General features: G+C 41.7%; 1 protein-coding gene across 2 annotated transcripts in view; it reads right to left on the bottom strand.

Moving 5' to 3' along the window:
• The window catches only part of Mtmr2 (myotubularin related protein 2), a 63390-nt gene extending 60199 nt beyond the window's left edge, over positions 1–3191 (bottom strand). Inside the window, exon 1 of one of the 2 annotated variants that reach the window (XM_057766962.1) lies at positions 2911–3191. In XM_057766962.1, the coding sequence (XP_057622945.1) occupies positions 2911–2990 (80 nt within the window). In that variant the 5' untranslated portion in view covers positions 2991–3191. The remainder of the gene's footprint in view (positions 1–2910) is intronic. The other variant, XM_057766963.1, reaches the window with a different exon arrangement.
• Positions 3192–18300: the final 15109 nt, after the last annotated feature.

Here is an 18300-nt window from a genome sequence, read left to right as displayed (position 1 = left end):
TACCGAAAAAAATCTGAAAGATACTTCCTACCAACATATCACTTTCAAGCTAAAACTACAGATGAGATTTTGTAACAAAATATGCTTTCGGCATCCCGGAAACTCTTTACCACCTAAGACTATAATTAAAACCCACAGAAACAGTAGCCCAGGATTCACTATTTTCAATTGATGATAGTTTTAAGAAAGATATGCAATTTTAAAAATGCAATTAAGTTGAAGTGCACACCTGTAATCACAACACTCAGGAGACTAAGGCAGAAAATTTTTTAGTTCAAGGCCAGACTGGGCTACACAGTGAGCCCCCCCCCCAAAAAAAGCAATCAGTTGTGCATGTGTAAATCTTGTTTTGTTAATGAAAGGTAGGCATAAATATGGGGCATGGAGTATGCATGCTAAATTATTTATCAACTAGAAAACAACTGATAAATCAAAATAACCAGAGACAAGCAAGTATTACCCAGAATAACTACAGCTCAAGAATATACAGTGAGGAAAAAAGACACATTAAAGTGACTGACATGGAAAACTAGAGAACAGGGAGTCAAAGTGATCAAGATTGAAGGATGACAAACAAGGGGAGGACACAAGGATAGAACCTTGCATAGAAGACAGAATATGCTGTCAGTAAAGACCACACCCGTGCTTCACAGACAGGAAAGCAGAGGACAAACCTGAGGTCAAACTGTTCAGGTCAGTCACAACATGACAGAGTCCCTTTTAATCCTCTGAATGAGGACAAGCAACAAGACCAGTGGTGAACATACATCAACATTCCTTTGTTTCAATGTCCAGAGCACCTACTAGATAGACACCATCTGACGACACACTGTAAAAAGCAGACATCAAAGAAACCTACTCAGACAGTGCAATCCACAGTTAACAGCCTGGAAGACAGAAACTAAATGTAGGTGGTAAAATAGACAGTACCTGCTGAAGGACAGGTCTGTCCCAACCTATGCAAGGACATATTTGTTATTTATATTCCGCTGAGTCCTACTTACACCAAGAATCAGAGTGTGACCAACAAAAGTAAAATTATAGAAACAGTTGGATGACCAGTATGATAAAGTAAAGTTTGTCTCAACACCCTGGCGGGGAGGGAGCTACGTGTGCAGAGTAGGCAAGAATGCCTAAAGAGAGCCATACAAAGCAAGATTTAACACAAACACTGCTTACTACAGTTCATTAGAAACTATCTGAATAAAGAAAAATAAATGGTCTTCTACAGCCAAAAAGATCAGTCAGATCTATGCTGACCCAGAAGGAAAGTTAAACCAGCACAGCTCTAAAAGGACCATCACACTTCATCAAGACAACACACTTTTAGTAGGAACTACAGACTTTCCAAACCCTTTAAACCAACTTCAACAGAGTATGTTCTTTTTAAGAAACAAGGAATCCCTTTAATCCCAGCACTCGGGAGGCAAAGACAGACAGATCTCTGAGAGTTCGAGACCAGCCTGGTCTAGAGAGCGAGTTCCAGGACAGGCTCCAAAGCTGCCGAGAATCCCTGTCTCGAAAAACCAAAACAAAGGGATCCTGAAACGAGCTATAGTGTTCATTTTCTTTGTATATTCTTCCCAGAAAGGACAAAAATACACTATCAATTAACTATTTAACTGTTCAGACATAATATTTCACCCAAATTCATCTCATCATAGAAGCATTTGAGAACCTTAAGAGATGAGTGTTTTATCAACTTCAGTTATAAATTTGAAGGTTTTTTTTTGCTTAGCTAAGGAAACAGTTTCCATTTTCCAACAAATTGAATGTAATAATTTTTGCATAATTTTTCTTGTAACTAAACTCAAATAGAAATTTAAGTCAAAGTTGATGAGACGGCTCAGCAGTGAGAGTACTTGCTGCTCTTGCGGACCAGGGTTCAGTTCCCAGCACCCACGTGACATCTGCCTGGCCCTCCAGTTTAAGGGAATCTGATATCCCCTTCTGGTCTCCTGCATGCATGTGGTACACATAAAATCATGCAAGCATAAACACACAAAAAAATTTTAAATAGTACTCAATTTATCAATCTACTGGGTGAAAGAAACTGTGCGGTGCATGAAGCACTATAAAACATTTTGTAGCGTGTACGAAGGCGAATTCATAAGAAAATTTATTTGCGCTCTGAATAAAAATAAAAAAACAAAGTACAACGTTAGAGTGACGAGACAGACAAAAAGCTGAGCTAGCATAGGCAGACATCCAGACTTTACCTGTAGCCCTTCGTAGACTAACAAAACTTGAGCTAAAATTCACTAGTAGAAATAGCATAGTCTGCCCTACCTGTACATTAGAATCACCTGTGACTGTTTGTCTCCATTAAGTTAAAACGATGCTAAAAAGTTGCTATAATGAAGCGATTCTCTAAAGTTAAAGAGCGTTCCAAACACCACAGAGAATGCACAGTACGTTGGTAATATCACTGATGTTTAAGCTAAGACACTGGCTCTGTGAGGCTGTGTCCCAAGCATACTTGTCCCAGAGTGTCCCCAAAGGCCACTTGTCTGGTGACGTGCTGGCCCCCAAACTCAGTGACAAGGAGGGCAGAAGAGTGAAAATACCAAGCCCTTGACAACAGACCTCCTGTTAAAGTTAAAACGCTGTGTCCTCAAACACAACTGGAGCAACCTCGACGAGCGGAAAGTGAGTAGAGATGAGAAGGGTAGAGACCATAGAGAAACTGCATTTTCCCTCTCGCACCGAGAGCCCTGCGGAGGAGCCAAGGCTTGGCCGGGCTCTCCATCCCCACACCGGCTGTCTGCGGTTTCCCCCTCTTCAAGGCCCCGGCCTCTCCGTCCCCGCACAACTCTGCCCTTTCCATCTCTCCCGCGGCCTCTGCCCCTCCGCCGGCCTCCGCTGGCCTCTCCTCTCCTCCCGCCCGCCCGCCCCGGCCTCCGTCCCCACCTGGACAGTGAGTCCTCGCTGGGTGGCCGTGCCGCCGGGGGCTGCGGGCCGAGACTCTCGCAGCTCGAGCTCTTCTCCATGGCGCGAGAACAGGAGGCCGCTGCACCCTCTGCGGCCGCGGGCGAGAGATGCTCAGGGAAGAGCGCACAGGGCCTCGGCCGCGGTCAGCCTAGCACCAGCCACAGTGCGAGACCGGAAGCGGCCATGTTCCCCCAGCCTGCACCGCGCGCGGGGGCTCTTGGGAGCCGGGACCCCTGGCCCTGCAGAGCCGGACCTTGCGCATGCGCCCTGGCCGCCCAGCGCGAGGTCTGCGTGAGGAGAGGGAGTCGGCCAGCTGGGTGGAGACTTTGAGCTGAGAGGAAAATTTCCGGAAGGAAGGGAACACCCGTATATCATAGAGAAGACACAAGGATGCGAAGCCTTGGAAGCGGGGGAGTCGAGGAAAATAGAAGAACGTGGGCAGTCTGTGGGATGAGGGAGTCAGGAGGAAGGAGAGACCTGGGGAGATCCAGGGCTACGAGTATTGAAGAATGAGGTTAGAGATAGCAAAAGGTACAGCATACTTGAGAATCCGTTGTGAAGCAAAGCAGACTCAGATTCCACTGCCTCCTGTTGCATTTACACCAGCTTCCTTCTATGTGAGTTGAGTTGTAGACGTAAACCGCCTAGAACAAGGCGGAACACGCATATAAACAATCTAACAAATTTAATAAACGGTAAATGTTATGAGCGAAAGGTGAAGGATCACAGACCAGTAACAAATGGTTGGAAGGAGAACGGTACTAACAGCTACTCCCCACCCCCACCCCAAGTGGGGAAGCGGAGGGAAAACGCGGAAAATTACATTTCTTTCCGCCTCTGACCATCATAGAGAGGAGAATGGGGATGGAGTTGAAGTTTTCAGGCCCCTTGTGACAAGAGTGTGGATCAGTGTGGCTTAGGAGTGGGTCTGTAACTGATAGACACGTGAACAACCACCGTAAGTCCTAGGAAGAGGACTGGAGAGAGAGTGGGGGAGACTGGGAAATTCTCAAAAAGAACTAGACACAAACACTGCTGGATGCTGTGTTTGAAACAGAGGACAGACATACCTCTCCAGGTTCTGTGCTCCTTCAGATTCCCCTGCAAAGCAGGAAGGGAGTGTGGAGATGGAGTTTGATAAGGGAGCAGGAACTGGGTAAAGGGGACTGTTGATGCCAGTGACTTTCTGTTACTCAGGATACAAGATGGGTAATACTAGAGGAAGATTCCTAACTGTGACTCAGCTTTAGTCTCTCACACATATGGAGAGTAAAATTAATGCAAAAATTATTTCTATAAATTAGAGAGTCTTTTAAAAATTACTTGCTAGGATAAATATAATTGTGCTGATGCAAATTGGATTTAATTTAACACAATTACTTGATTTTTTAAGAAAATTTTAAATTTTAGAACCAAGGAAATAATTTGTGGGCTAGCTTTCCATTACTGTGACAGTCTGCCTAATGAAAGACTTATTTTGACTGATGATTTCAACAAAGATTCCAGTCCATGGCCACTAGGCTCCATTTTTCTTTTTCTTTTTTTTTTTTTTTTTTTTTTTTTTTTTTTTTTTTTTTTTTTTGAGCCTGAAATAGAAGAGAACATCCTAGCTGGGAACATGTAGAAAAATCTGCTCATCTCCAGGTGTCCAGAAAGGAGAAACAGAGAGAGAGAAAAGGGGAGGATTCCAGTCCACATTTAAAGGAGACTCTAACTACTCCCCTCCTAAATTTCACACTGCCCCCCCAAGTGACACTATCAGCTGACAGCCTAACCTTTAGAGACATAGCCTGTAGAATATATCTCATGTCCAAAACCTCAACAATTTGAAAGAATATTACCCACAAGATCAACCTATCTGAATTGTGTTCTACATAAATGAATGAATGAATATGTTACGTTAATCCCACAGATTGGAGGAGAAAGATCACTGACCCAAGTTATCATGGCTAAATTAATTAAGCAATTATTTAAAGCAACCCTTTTATTTGTGTACATGGGCTGTCTCCACTAAAGATAGGGTTTAAAAAATCAGCCATGGAAGTGGGGAAGATAAAGCTTTTATACTTCAGGGGGAGGGAATTTTGCAGGCAAATAGGTGGGGTTACAAAAGCAGAACTTAAACAAAGCAAGTTGATCATAACAACCTGAAACGAAGGCATGATTGCAAGGTAATCTTAACCCTTTTGAAACAGAAGCATGGTTGCTCTTTTCTGGAGCAGAAAGTACAGAACCAGTTGTTAAGGTTACAGGTGGAGCACAGCCCAATCCTTGAGAAACAGATTTAATCATAAACAGAATGAATCTAGTTTGTCTTTATATAAGATGGCTTTCAAACCCAAGATGGAGGCAGGCTAGTTCATCAGTTAGCCTCAGAAGAATTAGCCTTTCTCTTCCATTTTCCATGCAAGGACAGATGGTAAGCGATTACTTTTATCTCTAATTTTTCAAGAGATTTTAATTGTGCATTTCTGATAGGCCAGCAGGATAAGTAGTCAAGTAAACACTTTGACAAGCATAAATATATGTAAGATTCAGGAGAGAATGCATCTACTTCTCTGTCCCAAACAGTGTTTCTAATGCTGACTCACAATCACTTGGCACTTCAACTTGTGTCTTCAAGTTACACATGTTGGAGAAAGATGAACCCTTGAAAGGAAGACCCATTTCATTTTAGCATTGTGTTGAATGCTAGAAAAAAAAGTCTTCCTGGGTAATAACTTGTGCATGGCCCTCTCTAGTGATTATTATGGGACAGTGTTAAATGGATTGAGATTACAACCAGAAAAGCCTGCATTGCAATCCTATGCAGTCACTAAAACTTGCCCTGAATGTTTGTTTCTCATCTCTGAACACAGAACATGTTGTTTTTCTATACAGCTGTGCAGGAAGCACTTAGTAAATAGATGTGTTGCTGTAATTGTTTCTTTCCCACTGTGCTCCGGCCTCACTTCTAACCTGAATGAGGAGTAACAAGCAAAGAATACTTTGACTTCAGATGGAAGGTAAATTGCTGCATTCCTTATCGTACACATTGGCTGCTCTGTCACATAACCAAGAAAAATAAACCTAAGCCTCCCTGTACCTCAGTTGTCTCATATTTTATAAGAATAACAGCATCTGGGCTGGGAAGATATATCAGTGAAGTGCTTGCTGTAGGACCATGAGGACCTGAGTTCCACCCCTGAGAAACCTAGAGAGAGAGAAAGCTGAGCTCCACCCCTACGACCCGAGAGAGAGAGAGAGAGAGAGAGAGAGAGAGAGAGAGAGAGAGAGAGAGAGAGAGTTGAGCCCCACCCCTGAGAACCTACATAGAGAGAGAGAGAAAGAGAGCTGAGCCCCACCCCTGAGAACCTACAGAGAGAGAGAGAGAGAGAGAGAGAGAGAGAGAGAGCTGAGCCCCACCCCTGAGAACCTACAGAGAGAGAGAGAGAGAGAGAGAGAGAGAGAGAGAGAGAGAGAGAGAGAGAGCTGAGCTCCACCCCTGAGAACCTATATAGAGAGAGCTGAGCTCCACCCTTGAGAACCTACATAGAGAGAGAGCTGAGCTCCACCCCTGAGAACCTACAGAGAGAGAGAGAGGAGAAGCTGAGCTCCACCTCCTGAGACCCTACACACACACACACACACACACACACACACACACACACACAGAGAGAGAGAGAGAGAGAGAGAGAGAGAGAGAGAGAGAGAGAGCTGAGTTCCACCCCTGAGAACCTACATAGAGAGAGAAGGCTGAGCTCCATCCCTGAGAACCTACAGAGAGAGACAGAGAGCTGAGTTCCACCTCCGAGAATCTACATAGAGAGAAAGCTGAACTTAATGGCCTGCTTGTAATCTCACTGCCCAGAGGACAGTGATGGGTATATTCCTAGTTCTCTCTGGCCAGCCAGCCTATCCAAATTGAGGAGTTCAGATAAAAGTGAGTCTGTCCCACAAAAAAAAAAAAGGGTGGTATACTGGTCAATTTCTGTCAACTTGATACAAACTAGAGTCACCAGGAAAAAAAGAGCCTCAAGATATCCCCATCAGATTGGCCTGAGGACACATCTGTACAGCATGTTATTAGTTAATGATGAATATGAGCAGGCCCAGCCCACTATGGGCAGCAGCATTCCCAGGCAGGAAGTTCTAGATTATATGAGAAAGCAAGTGAGTAGACAACTTTCCTTTACAGTTCTGGACTTCCCTCAAGGATGGGCTCCAATGGTATGTAAGCCAAATGAACCCTTTCCTCCACACGATGCTTTTGGTCATAGTGCTTATCACAGCAGCAGAGAGCCAAACTAGGACAGGTACCTGAGGCATGGGAGGCTCTGATGTACATGAGCTTGTGCCCCTGGGAAAGTACACAAATTTCCATGTGCACAAAATACAAACATACCTATGCACATTTAAATTGGAAGAGGTGGAGAGGTGGCTGACTGGGTAAAGTGTGTTCCATACCTGCAATGAGGTCCAGAGTTAAGATCCCCAGCACCCGGGTAAATGCTGATGGGCATGGCCATCCTGCCTGTAAATGTGGCACATAGGAGGAAGAGACAGGTTTCCCAGCACAAGTTAGTTGGCTAGACTAGCTGACTCATCCAGCTCTGAGTTCAAGGGAGAGATCCTCTCTCGATATATAAGATGAAGAAAGACTGAGGAAGACACTGAATGTCAAATTGTGGCTTTCAGATGCACACATATGTGTACCCATCCACACACATATGAATAAGCATATATACAATGCACACACATATATATGCAAAAAGAAATCTTAGCCTATCCCACATCATACAGGAGCTGCTATAATAATTAATTTTATAATCTAGGTACATATCATGTAAAATGGTTAATTTTAGAGGTCTTCAAAGTTTATTTATAGTATTTAACTTAGGCTGGTATTTTTCAAATTGCCCGTGAAAAGACTATTATTAGGTTTTTAATTTCAATCATCAATCAATACTTTAAAAAATAGAATAGAAATTAATTGCTAAAAAATTTAAAACACCAAGGGCATGTAAAAATATAAGGTCTAATTTCTTTCTAGATGTATCTGATGATAAAAAATTTACAAACATATATAAACATTCTCAGTTCCATCTTTCATCATGAACTGACAACTAACATTTTCAAGTTATGGACACTGAGTGTCAGTCATGATACAAAACTCACTATCTATAGGTGTGTTACCCACCAGCTTGTCGAAGGCTGCTTATTAGATTATTCAAATCTAAATGAGGAAATAAGTGTCCTTTGGGATGGCGATATGATGAGCTATGAATGGGAAAGCATATAAACATAATCCTTAAAAGCATCAGGCATATATAAACCTTTTAATTATCTACAATAGTTCCCCCAAATCTGGAATCTCATATCTCCATAGTTTCAGTCAGCTATACTTAGCCATTCTGAAATTATTACCTGGAAAATTCCAGAAAGGATACATTTTAAAGGGCTTGCCATCCTGACTAGCTGATAGAATCTCATGATACCTTCTTCCTATGCAAGATAAGGGTCAAATCGTTGGATAGTCACTTAGTAACCATGTCCATTTTCAGACAAACTTTTAATGTCATTGCTTCAATCCATGTGTTCAAGAAACCCCCACATAGTAGCCTACTGCTATACTGCCATGTCTACCACCCACCTCCATTTCATCACTGGGACATTCTATCATCATGTATCATCACAAGAAGAAAAATTGTACACTAAAACAAAAGTATGAGAAAGATCAAGTCTATTTTAAATTGTTCTGGATTTATTAGCTATCAGTATACTCTTAATGTGCTTATTGATATACTCAGCTTTATCACAGTGTATTAGTTGCTTTTGCTGTGATCAAATGCCTAAAAAAGTAATTTGAAAGACAAGATTTACCTGGCTCATGGTTTGAGGGAACACAGTCCATTGTTGTAGGCATGGCAGCAGGAACAACTTGTAAAGAGGACTCCTCACCCCAACATCTGAGCAAGCAAAGATGGGATAGGAAACAGGCCAAGGCTGTAAACCTCAAGACCCATCCTAATGCCTCACTTCTCCCAGTGAGGCTTCATCTCCTAAAGGTTCATGAGGAACTAAAGAAATGATGTTAAAAGGCATCTGGAAAGTGAGAAAGTTTTCAAAAAAGACAGGGAGAGAGACACCACACTGTGTACCATCCCCCGCAACTTCCGGCTAAGCTCTACATTAGTTTGAACAACATGAAGGCAGAATGTAAGTGGCTTGGGTAGAAGAACAGAAAGTAGGAGAGTTTCAGTCATGTCCTGCTGGAAGAGCTGAATAAGATTTAACTAGTTTTCTAAATAAGCAAGACACGGTTCATGTCTAGCAACTTAATCTCCAACTAAACAAAAGCATTAGCACTTTCCAAAAGATTAGAACAAAGCCCAGAAATCCAAAAATGATTTTTAAGATACATCCCAAAACTGCTTCAGACATACTCTCAAAGGAAAAAAAAAATAATCAAAAGAAGCAAAACTCAAGAGTCTAACATGTTAGAAGTATCAGGCAATGACTTTGGAGCAACTAGTATTACTAGGTTCAGTGAAGTAAAAGAAAACAGTGATTTTCAGCAGAAAAGATGCATTTCTCTTAAAAATGTATATATAGACTTTCTATAGTATATATAATATATACTCGCATATAATATTTGGTGATTGAATATATTTCTGTGACATAATGCCTGACATAAACAGAATAAAGGAAGGAGTACCTCACACTTTTAGAGGTTTGATTCCATCGAGGTCAACTCCCTTGTTTCTGTACCAATTACAAGGAACACCCAGATACAACAAGGCAGACAAAGGGCAGCGCCAATCAGGTCACATCACCCCAGACATGAAGTAAAATAAAGCTGTTTATGTCACAGAAAGCACAAAAAGTGGACCGTGGAAAGGTGCCAGGACAAAATGGTGCGCTCCTTTCACTCCCAGTGGTGTGCTCTTTGTGACCTAGTTCCTCACCTGGGCCCCCATCTCATATTCTCGAGTGTCTCCTACTTGCCAGTCCTCTCAACAATTCACCAAGAGTCCATGAAGGAATTAAATAACACATTATGCCCAAGCTCTCATTATTCAATCATCTCTGAAATGTTCTTACAGAAATAGCCAAGGATAGACTTTTTAATCCCAGGTATATCATAATCCAATATGAGAAAATTATCTACCACAGGGCCAATTATAGATAGTCCACATGCAGGAGGCCCTGGTTCAATCACCAGTACTAAATAAAACCCTGTTGTGATGGGGCATATTTATAACTCAGGAGGTTAAGGCAGGAGGATCAGAAGTCAAGGTCATCCTCTTCCTCAGTTACACCGAGATTTACAGACAATCCTGACTAGTGAATCCTCATCCATCTGTCTGTCTGTCTGTCTATCTATATACATCTTTCTATCATCTGCTTATCTATCTATCTATCATCTATCTACCTACTCATCTGTCTATCCATAAATAGAGATGGACAGACAGAGACAGAGAGCAGTGAATGAGTCTGAGGAGTGAAGAAGGAATTGACACATCAGTCAGCTTTGCTACAGTACACTGTGATAACAACCTTTGATCCCCAGCATGGGTTCACTGAGAAACGCTTGCTTCTCTCTGTAATTATTTTGCAGTTGCACATGTGCTGAGATCCTTCTCTGTATGTCTTCTTTCTGAGACACTAAACAAAGGAGAAGCCCGACCTGAGACAGAGCTAGTTCACTTTTCTCGTGGCGGAATGTAAACAAGTTCTAAAAGCTTCTTTTTGGATAGGACCTTCATCATTTCATTCATACTCTGGCATAAGAAGTGTGTTCCACCCCAGTAGAGGAAGACCAATTATAATCAGGCTCTATAGCCTGGAGCAGTAAAAATTTTGAATAAGTAGTCCAGTTACATAGTGTTTTCCATACAGTAGGTTTTTACCTCCAAAAGAACCAGAGACAAAATGTAAACATTTGAATCAGCAGAGGACAGCATGACCCAGACAATGAAAGAAATCCTAGAAAAAAGATATACAAACAGCATGATTAAATAAACAAAGTGGGGGCTTGGGATGCTCCCATGAGAACTGAGGTAGTTCTGTAAACAAGTTGCAGTGCGGGGATGGAGAAGAAGGCCTTCAAGGTTAAAGCCAAAGAGAGGTGTCCTGCCTCTTGGTCATGTGTGAGTCAAACTGATGAAACAGAAGTCACACCCAAACTCCTGTATTCACGGAAGCCTGGAAAATGTATTTCAGCTTTCATCCTCTGTAGGTTCAGAAAGAATAAATACAATACTGGGTACCGTGCATTGTATCCACCACAGGTCATTCCTTCAGCTATTCTGCTTTCAGCACCATCCAATTGATGACTTCAAATTCCAAATAACAGCTTCAGCAATGCAAGATATATGCTCCTAGCCATAATAAAATTATCATAGACACAGATAAGAGCACGCTGCCTAAAGAGGACCTCCAAAGTCCTAGCATCTGTATCTCTGAGTGGTGTTTATTTCTTTCTCTATAAAGCAGAGTGACAACATGGTGCCTAACGGGACTGATTAACGATGCCACTAAGTGATGAGCGTAGGCAGCCATATTATATAACATAGTAAGGAAAGAAAGATGCATGAAGCAAGATGCTGAATAAGGGAGGAAATATGGTGTGTGGGTGTGTGTATACCTTCATGTGTTCACGGAGGTCACCTTAGGTGTTAGTCCCCACTTCCATCTCATTTGACCAAGGGTCTCTTATGGTCACCATTGGGCTAGTGTCTAGAGAGTATCCTGCCTCCTCCCATCTCCCTGTGGAGTTAATGTGATCACAGAGGCTTGCATTACTGAATTCTACTTTTATATGGGTTCTGGTAATCTGAACTCAGGTCATCAGGCTTCCACAATAAGCACGCTACCAACGGAGTCCTTTCACAGCCCGTGGATAAATTTATAGGTAGTAGTTTATCACTAAGTCTTTGGTGAATATTTGTAATTCTTTAAGATCTCCTCCCATGTTCCTTCTGTCTTCCTTGGCATCTCAGCAAGTTGAAGTTCTCTGCTTTCTTAGGCTAGTGAAATTCATTGCTTCTCACTACAGCAACTACTTTCTACACACTAATTCACTCACTGTGGGATCTCAAAATAAGCTCATGGAATTCCAACTTCCAATTTGGTGAGCTCCCAGTCCTCCACAGGCCAGCCCAATGTGGAGAATTCTTCACTGAGATTCCCTTCCCAGATGAATCTAGGTTGTGTCAAGTTGATAATTAAAGTCAACTATGATGGTGTAACATGGGGAAGTTTAAATACCAAAGATAGCCAAGTGGCTGCACACCCTTCCCAGAATCTGCAGAAATCTACAAAGAAAATTGGAACAACCACTCTCTTGACATTCTAACATAACAAAACGAAGTATGAATGTGTTATAAACAATAAACACTCGGGAAGAGCCGTGATTACAGTGGCCTCTCCTGAGTAGCAGATGGCTCCACAGAGGCAGCAGTCCTGAGTTCTAAATTCCTCGGTGCAGAGTGCTTTTAGACTTCTTAGCCTCTCTAGCTCTTCTATAAATGTGGGGATACAGTTAACCTCCCTTCTTTTTAAAAAATATCCATCCTATTTTTCTTTCTTTCTCTCTCCTTTTCCTTTCTCTTTTCTATGTTGAGACAAAGTCCAACTTTGTAGCGCAAGCTATCTAGGAGCTTGTTGGGCAGGCCAGATTAGTTCCAAGTTCATGGCAGTCTTCCTGGCTTCGGCCTCCCAAGTATTGGGATTGCAAACACTCATGAGTCATCACACCAAACTACGTCAAACGGTTTTTAATTAACACATACTAATAGTATAAACTAGTGGGTTTTCCGGTGACTTTTCCATCTTTTCCCATCTACTCAAATCATGTGCATATAAACACATGCATACACACATTTAAATGTGAGCATCAAGTAAAACGCATGTAAAGTATTGAGTGTCTGGCAAGGAGCATATCTAATGCTCTCTAATTTGATAAAATTGTTATTTCATTAGGAGAGACATAACGGTGTGGGTCAGACTGAAAAGGGACAGCGATTGAGCATTGCAACCGGTTTGGAACTAACTAAAGATCCCCATGGTTATTTTTTAAGAGAACCCAGGAATATGTTAAACAATATTCACAGACAGAACCACTTAACATATATATATGTATATATATATATTAATTTTTAAAAAATAAGACACCATTATGACATATTTCAGTAAAGTATGTTTTCATAGTTCTAATTTCCCTGCCTCCCCTGATCCCTTGCTAACCCTATCCCCACCTTACAACCTACCCCCATACTCTTTTCCTCTTTTATGATGAACATATTTTAGAGATAAACTATTTCTGAATTTAAATCCATCCATTTTGTCTTCCCAGGTAATGTGATCTCTATGACTGTAATTTAATTGAGCAGTCGTCATTTTTCCATTGAGAAAATGATTTGTCTCAGTTTGATACCAGTTTCTAAACTCCACAGCTGTGCACAGGCTGCTGTCTTCCTTTGATTCATTAAAATGACTTTCACATTCACCACCTTCTTGTGACTTCTTGATATATTGCTCCAAGCATGGGGAAGTAGAAAAAGATTGCTAGCATATTGGGAAGAATGAATTTGTCCTGGAAGAGATTACATGGTGATATATTGTTATTGAATCTCTTGGAGGGTGTTGCATGAATTGCCAAGCTTTGGTTCTGGTCCCAGGTGTCTAACACTTGCTGCATCACATTTATGTGCTGTGAGTTGCTTTGAATGCCTGCTCCAACCCACAACACCAGCAGTCACCTCTCCATGACCTTAAATGAAGTTCCTGCTTTAAAATGAATGCTAATAAAAATACACATATCTTCATAAAATGCTGAAATCAGTTTGAAACATTCAGAATTGAGGATAAAATTGAGTCAAAATAATCTAAAGCTTATCTTTGCTTCAGTCTCTCTTACCATATCCAATGAGTTCGACACACCTTTGCTAATAGCAATTGTATCCTAGTATTAATGCTCAAATCTCATATCTCCTTCCTCCTACCTACCTTGAATATCATATTTAAAATCCTTACATGCAAATACACTCAAATTTCCTTTATTTACTTTTGTCTTTTTTATACCTTGTATATTTATAATATAATCAATATATTATTGTCTATTCCTCATTATGTATTGGTATAATCCTCAATTGTATATAATGGAATCTATCAACTTTGCCAACCAATGTTTTTCCGAGCATGTGCACAAGGCCATGGTTGTGAGATAGGCGTTCAACAAGATATTGAGATAAATGAGTAGATGGATATAGTTCAAAGTTTAAAAAAAATTGATATGATTTGATAATGTTTATGAAAATAAGCACAAGTGAGAGTGTATCATGAAATATTTAACTGTTAAGAAGTGTTGCAATTGCTTATGTTGCAGAATATTTGCTCAACTATGTAAAGATGTGTTGCTGTTTTACCCTGTCTTCCAAAGGCACCTGATTGATCTAATAAAAAGATGAGTGGCCAATAACAAGGGAGGAGGTACGTTTAGGACTTCTGGGAGAATAAGTAGGAGGAAGAATTTAGGCTCTAAAAACGAAAGAAAAAGAGATGCCAGGGAGATGCAAAGGGCCAACAGTCAACCAGACATGGAAGAAGCAGGAAAGCAGGACACACAGAGTGAAAGAAAGGTAAAAATTCTAGAAACAAACACAGAAGAATAGAAACAGATTAAATTAACTTATTAGGGCTAGTAAGACGAGCATAATCTAAAGGTCGAGGATTCAAATCAATAAGTGTTTGTACATTTATTTGGGAGTTTTATTTAGGAGCCTCACAGTCAGACCAAGCTACATAACTGTCACACACATGCACAGGGCCTAGGTCAGTCCCATGCAGGCTCCCCAAGTCCAGAGTCCATGAGCTCCCGTGAGCTCAGGTTGACTGTCTCTGTGGGTTCCCCGTTCATGACCTTGACCCCCCCCCCCCGACTCTTCCTTTTCTTTGAAAGAACTCCCAAAGCTCTGCCCAGTGCTTGGCTGTGGATCTCTGCATCTTCTTCTATCAGTTACTGTATAAAGGTTTTCTGATGACAATAGGGCAGTTACCAATCTGATGACAGAAGAGGGCCATTCCAGGCACCCTCTGCACTGTTGCTGGGAGTCTTAGGTGGGGCCGTCCTTGTGGATCCCTGGGAGTTTCCCTGGCACCAGGTTTTCTCTGACCTTGAAATGTCCTCGTTAAGATGTTTCTTTCATTACTCTTCCCCTCTGTCCCACCCCAAACCTGCCTCCCACACCCAACCTGCCCAGCCTGATCCTTCATGTCTCCACCCCCTACTCCTCCTGCATCTAGCTAACCCAGGAGAACTCTTCTATTTCCCCTTCTCAGGAAAATCCATGCATCTCTTTTCAGGCCCTCCTTGTTATCTAGCCTCTCTGGGGCTGTGATTGTAGATTGGTCATCCTATACTTCACTCCTAATACTCACTTATGTGTAAGTACATACCATGTTTGTCTTTCTAGGTCTAAGTTACCTCACTCAGATTGGTTTTTTTTTCTAGTTCCACTCATTTACCTGCACATTTCACAAGGTTATTGATTTTTTACAGCTTAGTAATATGTGTAAATATGCCAGATTTTCCTTACCCATTCTTCAGTTGAGGAACATCTAGGTTGTTTCCAGGTACTGACTATTATGAGTAATGCTGCTATGAACATAGTTGAGCAAGGGTCCTTGTGGTATGATTGAGCAGCCTTTGGGTATATGCTCAAGATTGGTATAGTTGGGTGTTGAGGTAGGTTGATTCTCAATTTTCTGAGAAACTGTCATATTGATTTCCAAAGTGGCTGTACCAGTTTGCCCTCCCACCAGCAGTGGAGGAGTGTTCCCCTTACTCCACATCCTTTCCGGCATGGGTCCTGCCTCAACTTGATGGGCCATGCTTTGTTCAAATCCATGGGAGGCCTGACCCTTTCTGAATGGAGGAGTGTGTGGGGAGTGAGGTAGATGGAAGGCAGGAGCAGGGTACAGGAAAAGAGGAGGGAGGGGAAACTGTGGTCAGTATGTGAAACAAATGAAAAAAAAATAATAAAAGAGAATTAAATAAAAATTTTGATGCTCAAAACTTTAATTTTGAAATATTAAGCAGGTAGTTGAGCTTGGATGGTGTGGAGAATTCAAGCCTATTCCTGCTCCTTCCTTTTAAAACAGGAGATTTGACATAGGGAGTGGCTGCCTACAGGATACTTGATCTAGGATGTATTTGCTGCATATCCTGCCTAAAACATCAGATTGCTTAACTCAGAAAATGGTGGCTTGATGTTTCAAGTATTAAAGCAAATAGCTGTTCTAGTTATCCTTTGTGTCATGTTAAAGCAGTCTTGCCTTCCTCCCCTTTTTTTAGGGTATAAAAGCATATAAAAATTAAACATGGACTGGATTCACTGAGTTGCCCTCCTGGTACTATCCTGGTCTCTGTGTTGCTTTCATATCTCTGTTTATTCTACCTAACTGTTCTAATTCACACACCTCTACCCTGGAACATAAGAACAGGTCATGGCTGGACTATGACAGAAGTCACCCCAAAATGTGGTTTACAACAGTGCAAGAAACTGCTCTTGCCGGGCGATGGTGGCGCACGCCTTTAATCCCAGCACTCGGGAGGCAGAGGCAGGCGGATCTCTGTGAGTTCGAGACCAGCCTGGTCTACAGAGCTAGTTCCAGGACAGGCTCCAAAGCCACAGAGAAACCCTGTCTCGAAAAACCAAAAAAAAAAAAAAAAAAAGAAACTGCTCTTGCCTTGACCGCTGACAGTATACTGTACAAACTGGACAAGGAAGACACAGAAGGAAAAGACTGCTGAGTTTTCCTAAAACAAGGTGGGACAGTCCCTCAAAATTTCTGCCTCATAGAAAAGTCTATCAGATGTTCTAGGCCTGTAGGCTGAAAATGGATGCCCCAATGTTGCAGAAGAAACGTTGGTGACTGTCTATGCATTCAGGTGTCTTTTTCATTTATATAATGTTGGAAGTTGCTTGCTCTGCACTTCCTGTTTACTCAGGTAATATTGTATCTTTCTTGGGTCTCTGATGAAGTTGAAGATAAGATATAGCTATAGTTTTCCTTGTTAAAAATTTCAGAAAAGAAACATAAGAGATGTAAAGTTTATAAGATTGAGAAACATAAAAGTTTAAGTTGTTTAAGAAAATTATTTGAGGTCTAAAAAGATAATTTTGTGTTGTAATACAAGTTATACTAGAAAGTAAATTAGGTACCCAACTTTTGACTTACTAAGATAGGGTAGATAATGGAGTATTTTCTCAGAATTTGCCAAATGCCAATGGACTGGATGCTGTAAATGTAATTCTTACTTCATAATTGTTCTTATCGTATATAATCTTACTATGTTAAAGCTACAACCTTCCTTTTTATTTAGACAAAAGGGGGAAATGTTGTGGAATATTTGTTTAACTGTGCAAAGATAGGTTACATTTGTTTAACTATACAAAAATGTGTTGCATTTGCTTATGTTGCAGAATATTTGTTCAATTCTGTAAAGTTGTGTTGCTGTTTTACCTTGTCTGCCTAAGGCACCTGATCGTTCTAATAAAAAGCTGAATGGCTAACAGTGAGGGAGGAATTTAGGCTTGAAAAAAAGAAAGAAAAATAGATGCCAGGGGCCAGCTAGCCAGCAAGTCACAGAGGGAGCAGGAAAGCAGGACATCCAGAGTAAAAGAAAGGTAAAGAGCCCCGAGGAAAAACAGAGGAACAGCAGTAGGTTAAATTAAGTTATAAGAGCTAATGGGACAAACATGAGCTAAAGGCCAAGAATTCATAATTAATAGTAAGTCTCCATGTCTTTATTTGGGAACTTTTGGTCTGCAGGATCGGTCCCTTCACTGGCCCAGCAGATCACAGATGGGGTGGATGCTGGAGTGGGCAGACCCATAACCTTGGTTCTGGGCCGGGTTAGCCGCAGCACTGGTCATCCTACCAGCTCTCCCTTCTCCTCACCACCAGGGTGGGCTTCCAGCCTTGCCCTGGCTAGTTCACCGCTTGTAGCAATGAGCAAGGAATGGTGCCAGTTCTCCCGCTCTCATGTCTTCAGGGTCAGCTCTCCTACACCTTCAGGGCCAGCTCTACTGCGTTGCTCAGGCGTGGTGTATGGGGTCACTCTCCCGAGTGCTGCAGCTGATGAGGGGAAGAACCAACTCTTGTACTCTTATGACCTCAGGGCCAGTTTTTCTACCTGCCTTGAGCATTGATGGGCTGGGTGCAGGGGATGGGGAGTGGGGATGGGAGAGAGCATCTTTCCCCAGCACACATTGTTGCATAAACAGATGGGTAATGGGGACAGCTCTCCCATGCTCACAACTTCAGGGCTGGATCATAGGATTGGCTCTGTAGACAGCAGGATTTTTAAATTCTAGTTCA

Source organism: Chionomys nivalis, chromosome 4 (assembly GCF_950005125.1).
Source record: "Chionomys nivalis chromosome 4, mChiNiv1.1, whole genome shotgun sequence".
Classification (NCBI taxonomy): Eukaryota; Metazoa; Chordata; class Mammalia; order Rodentia; family Cricetidae; genus Chionomys; species Chionomys nivalis.
This window is presented reverse-complemented; position numbering and strand designations above follow the sequence as displayed.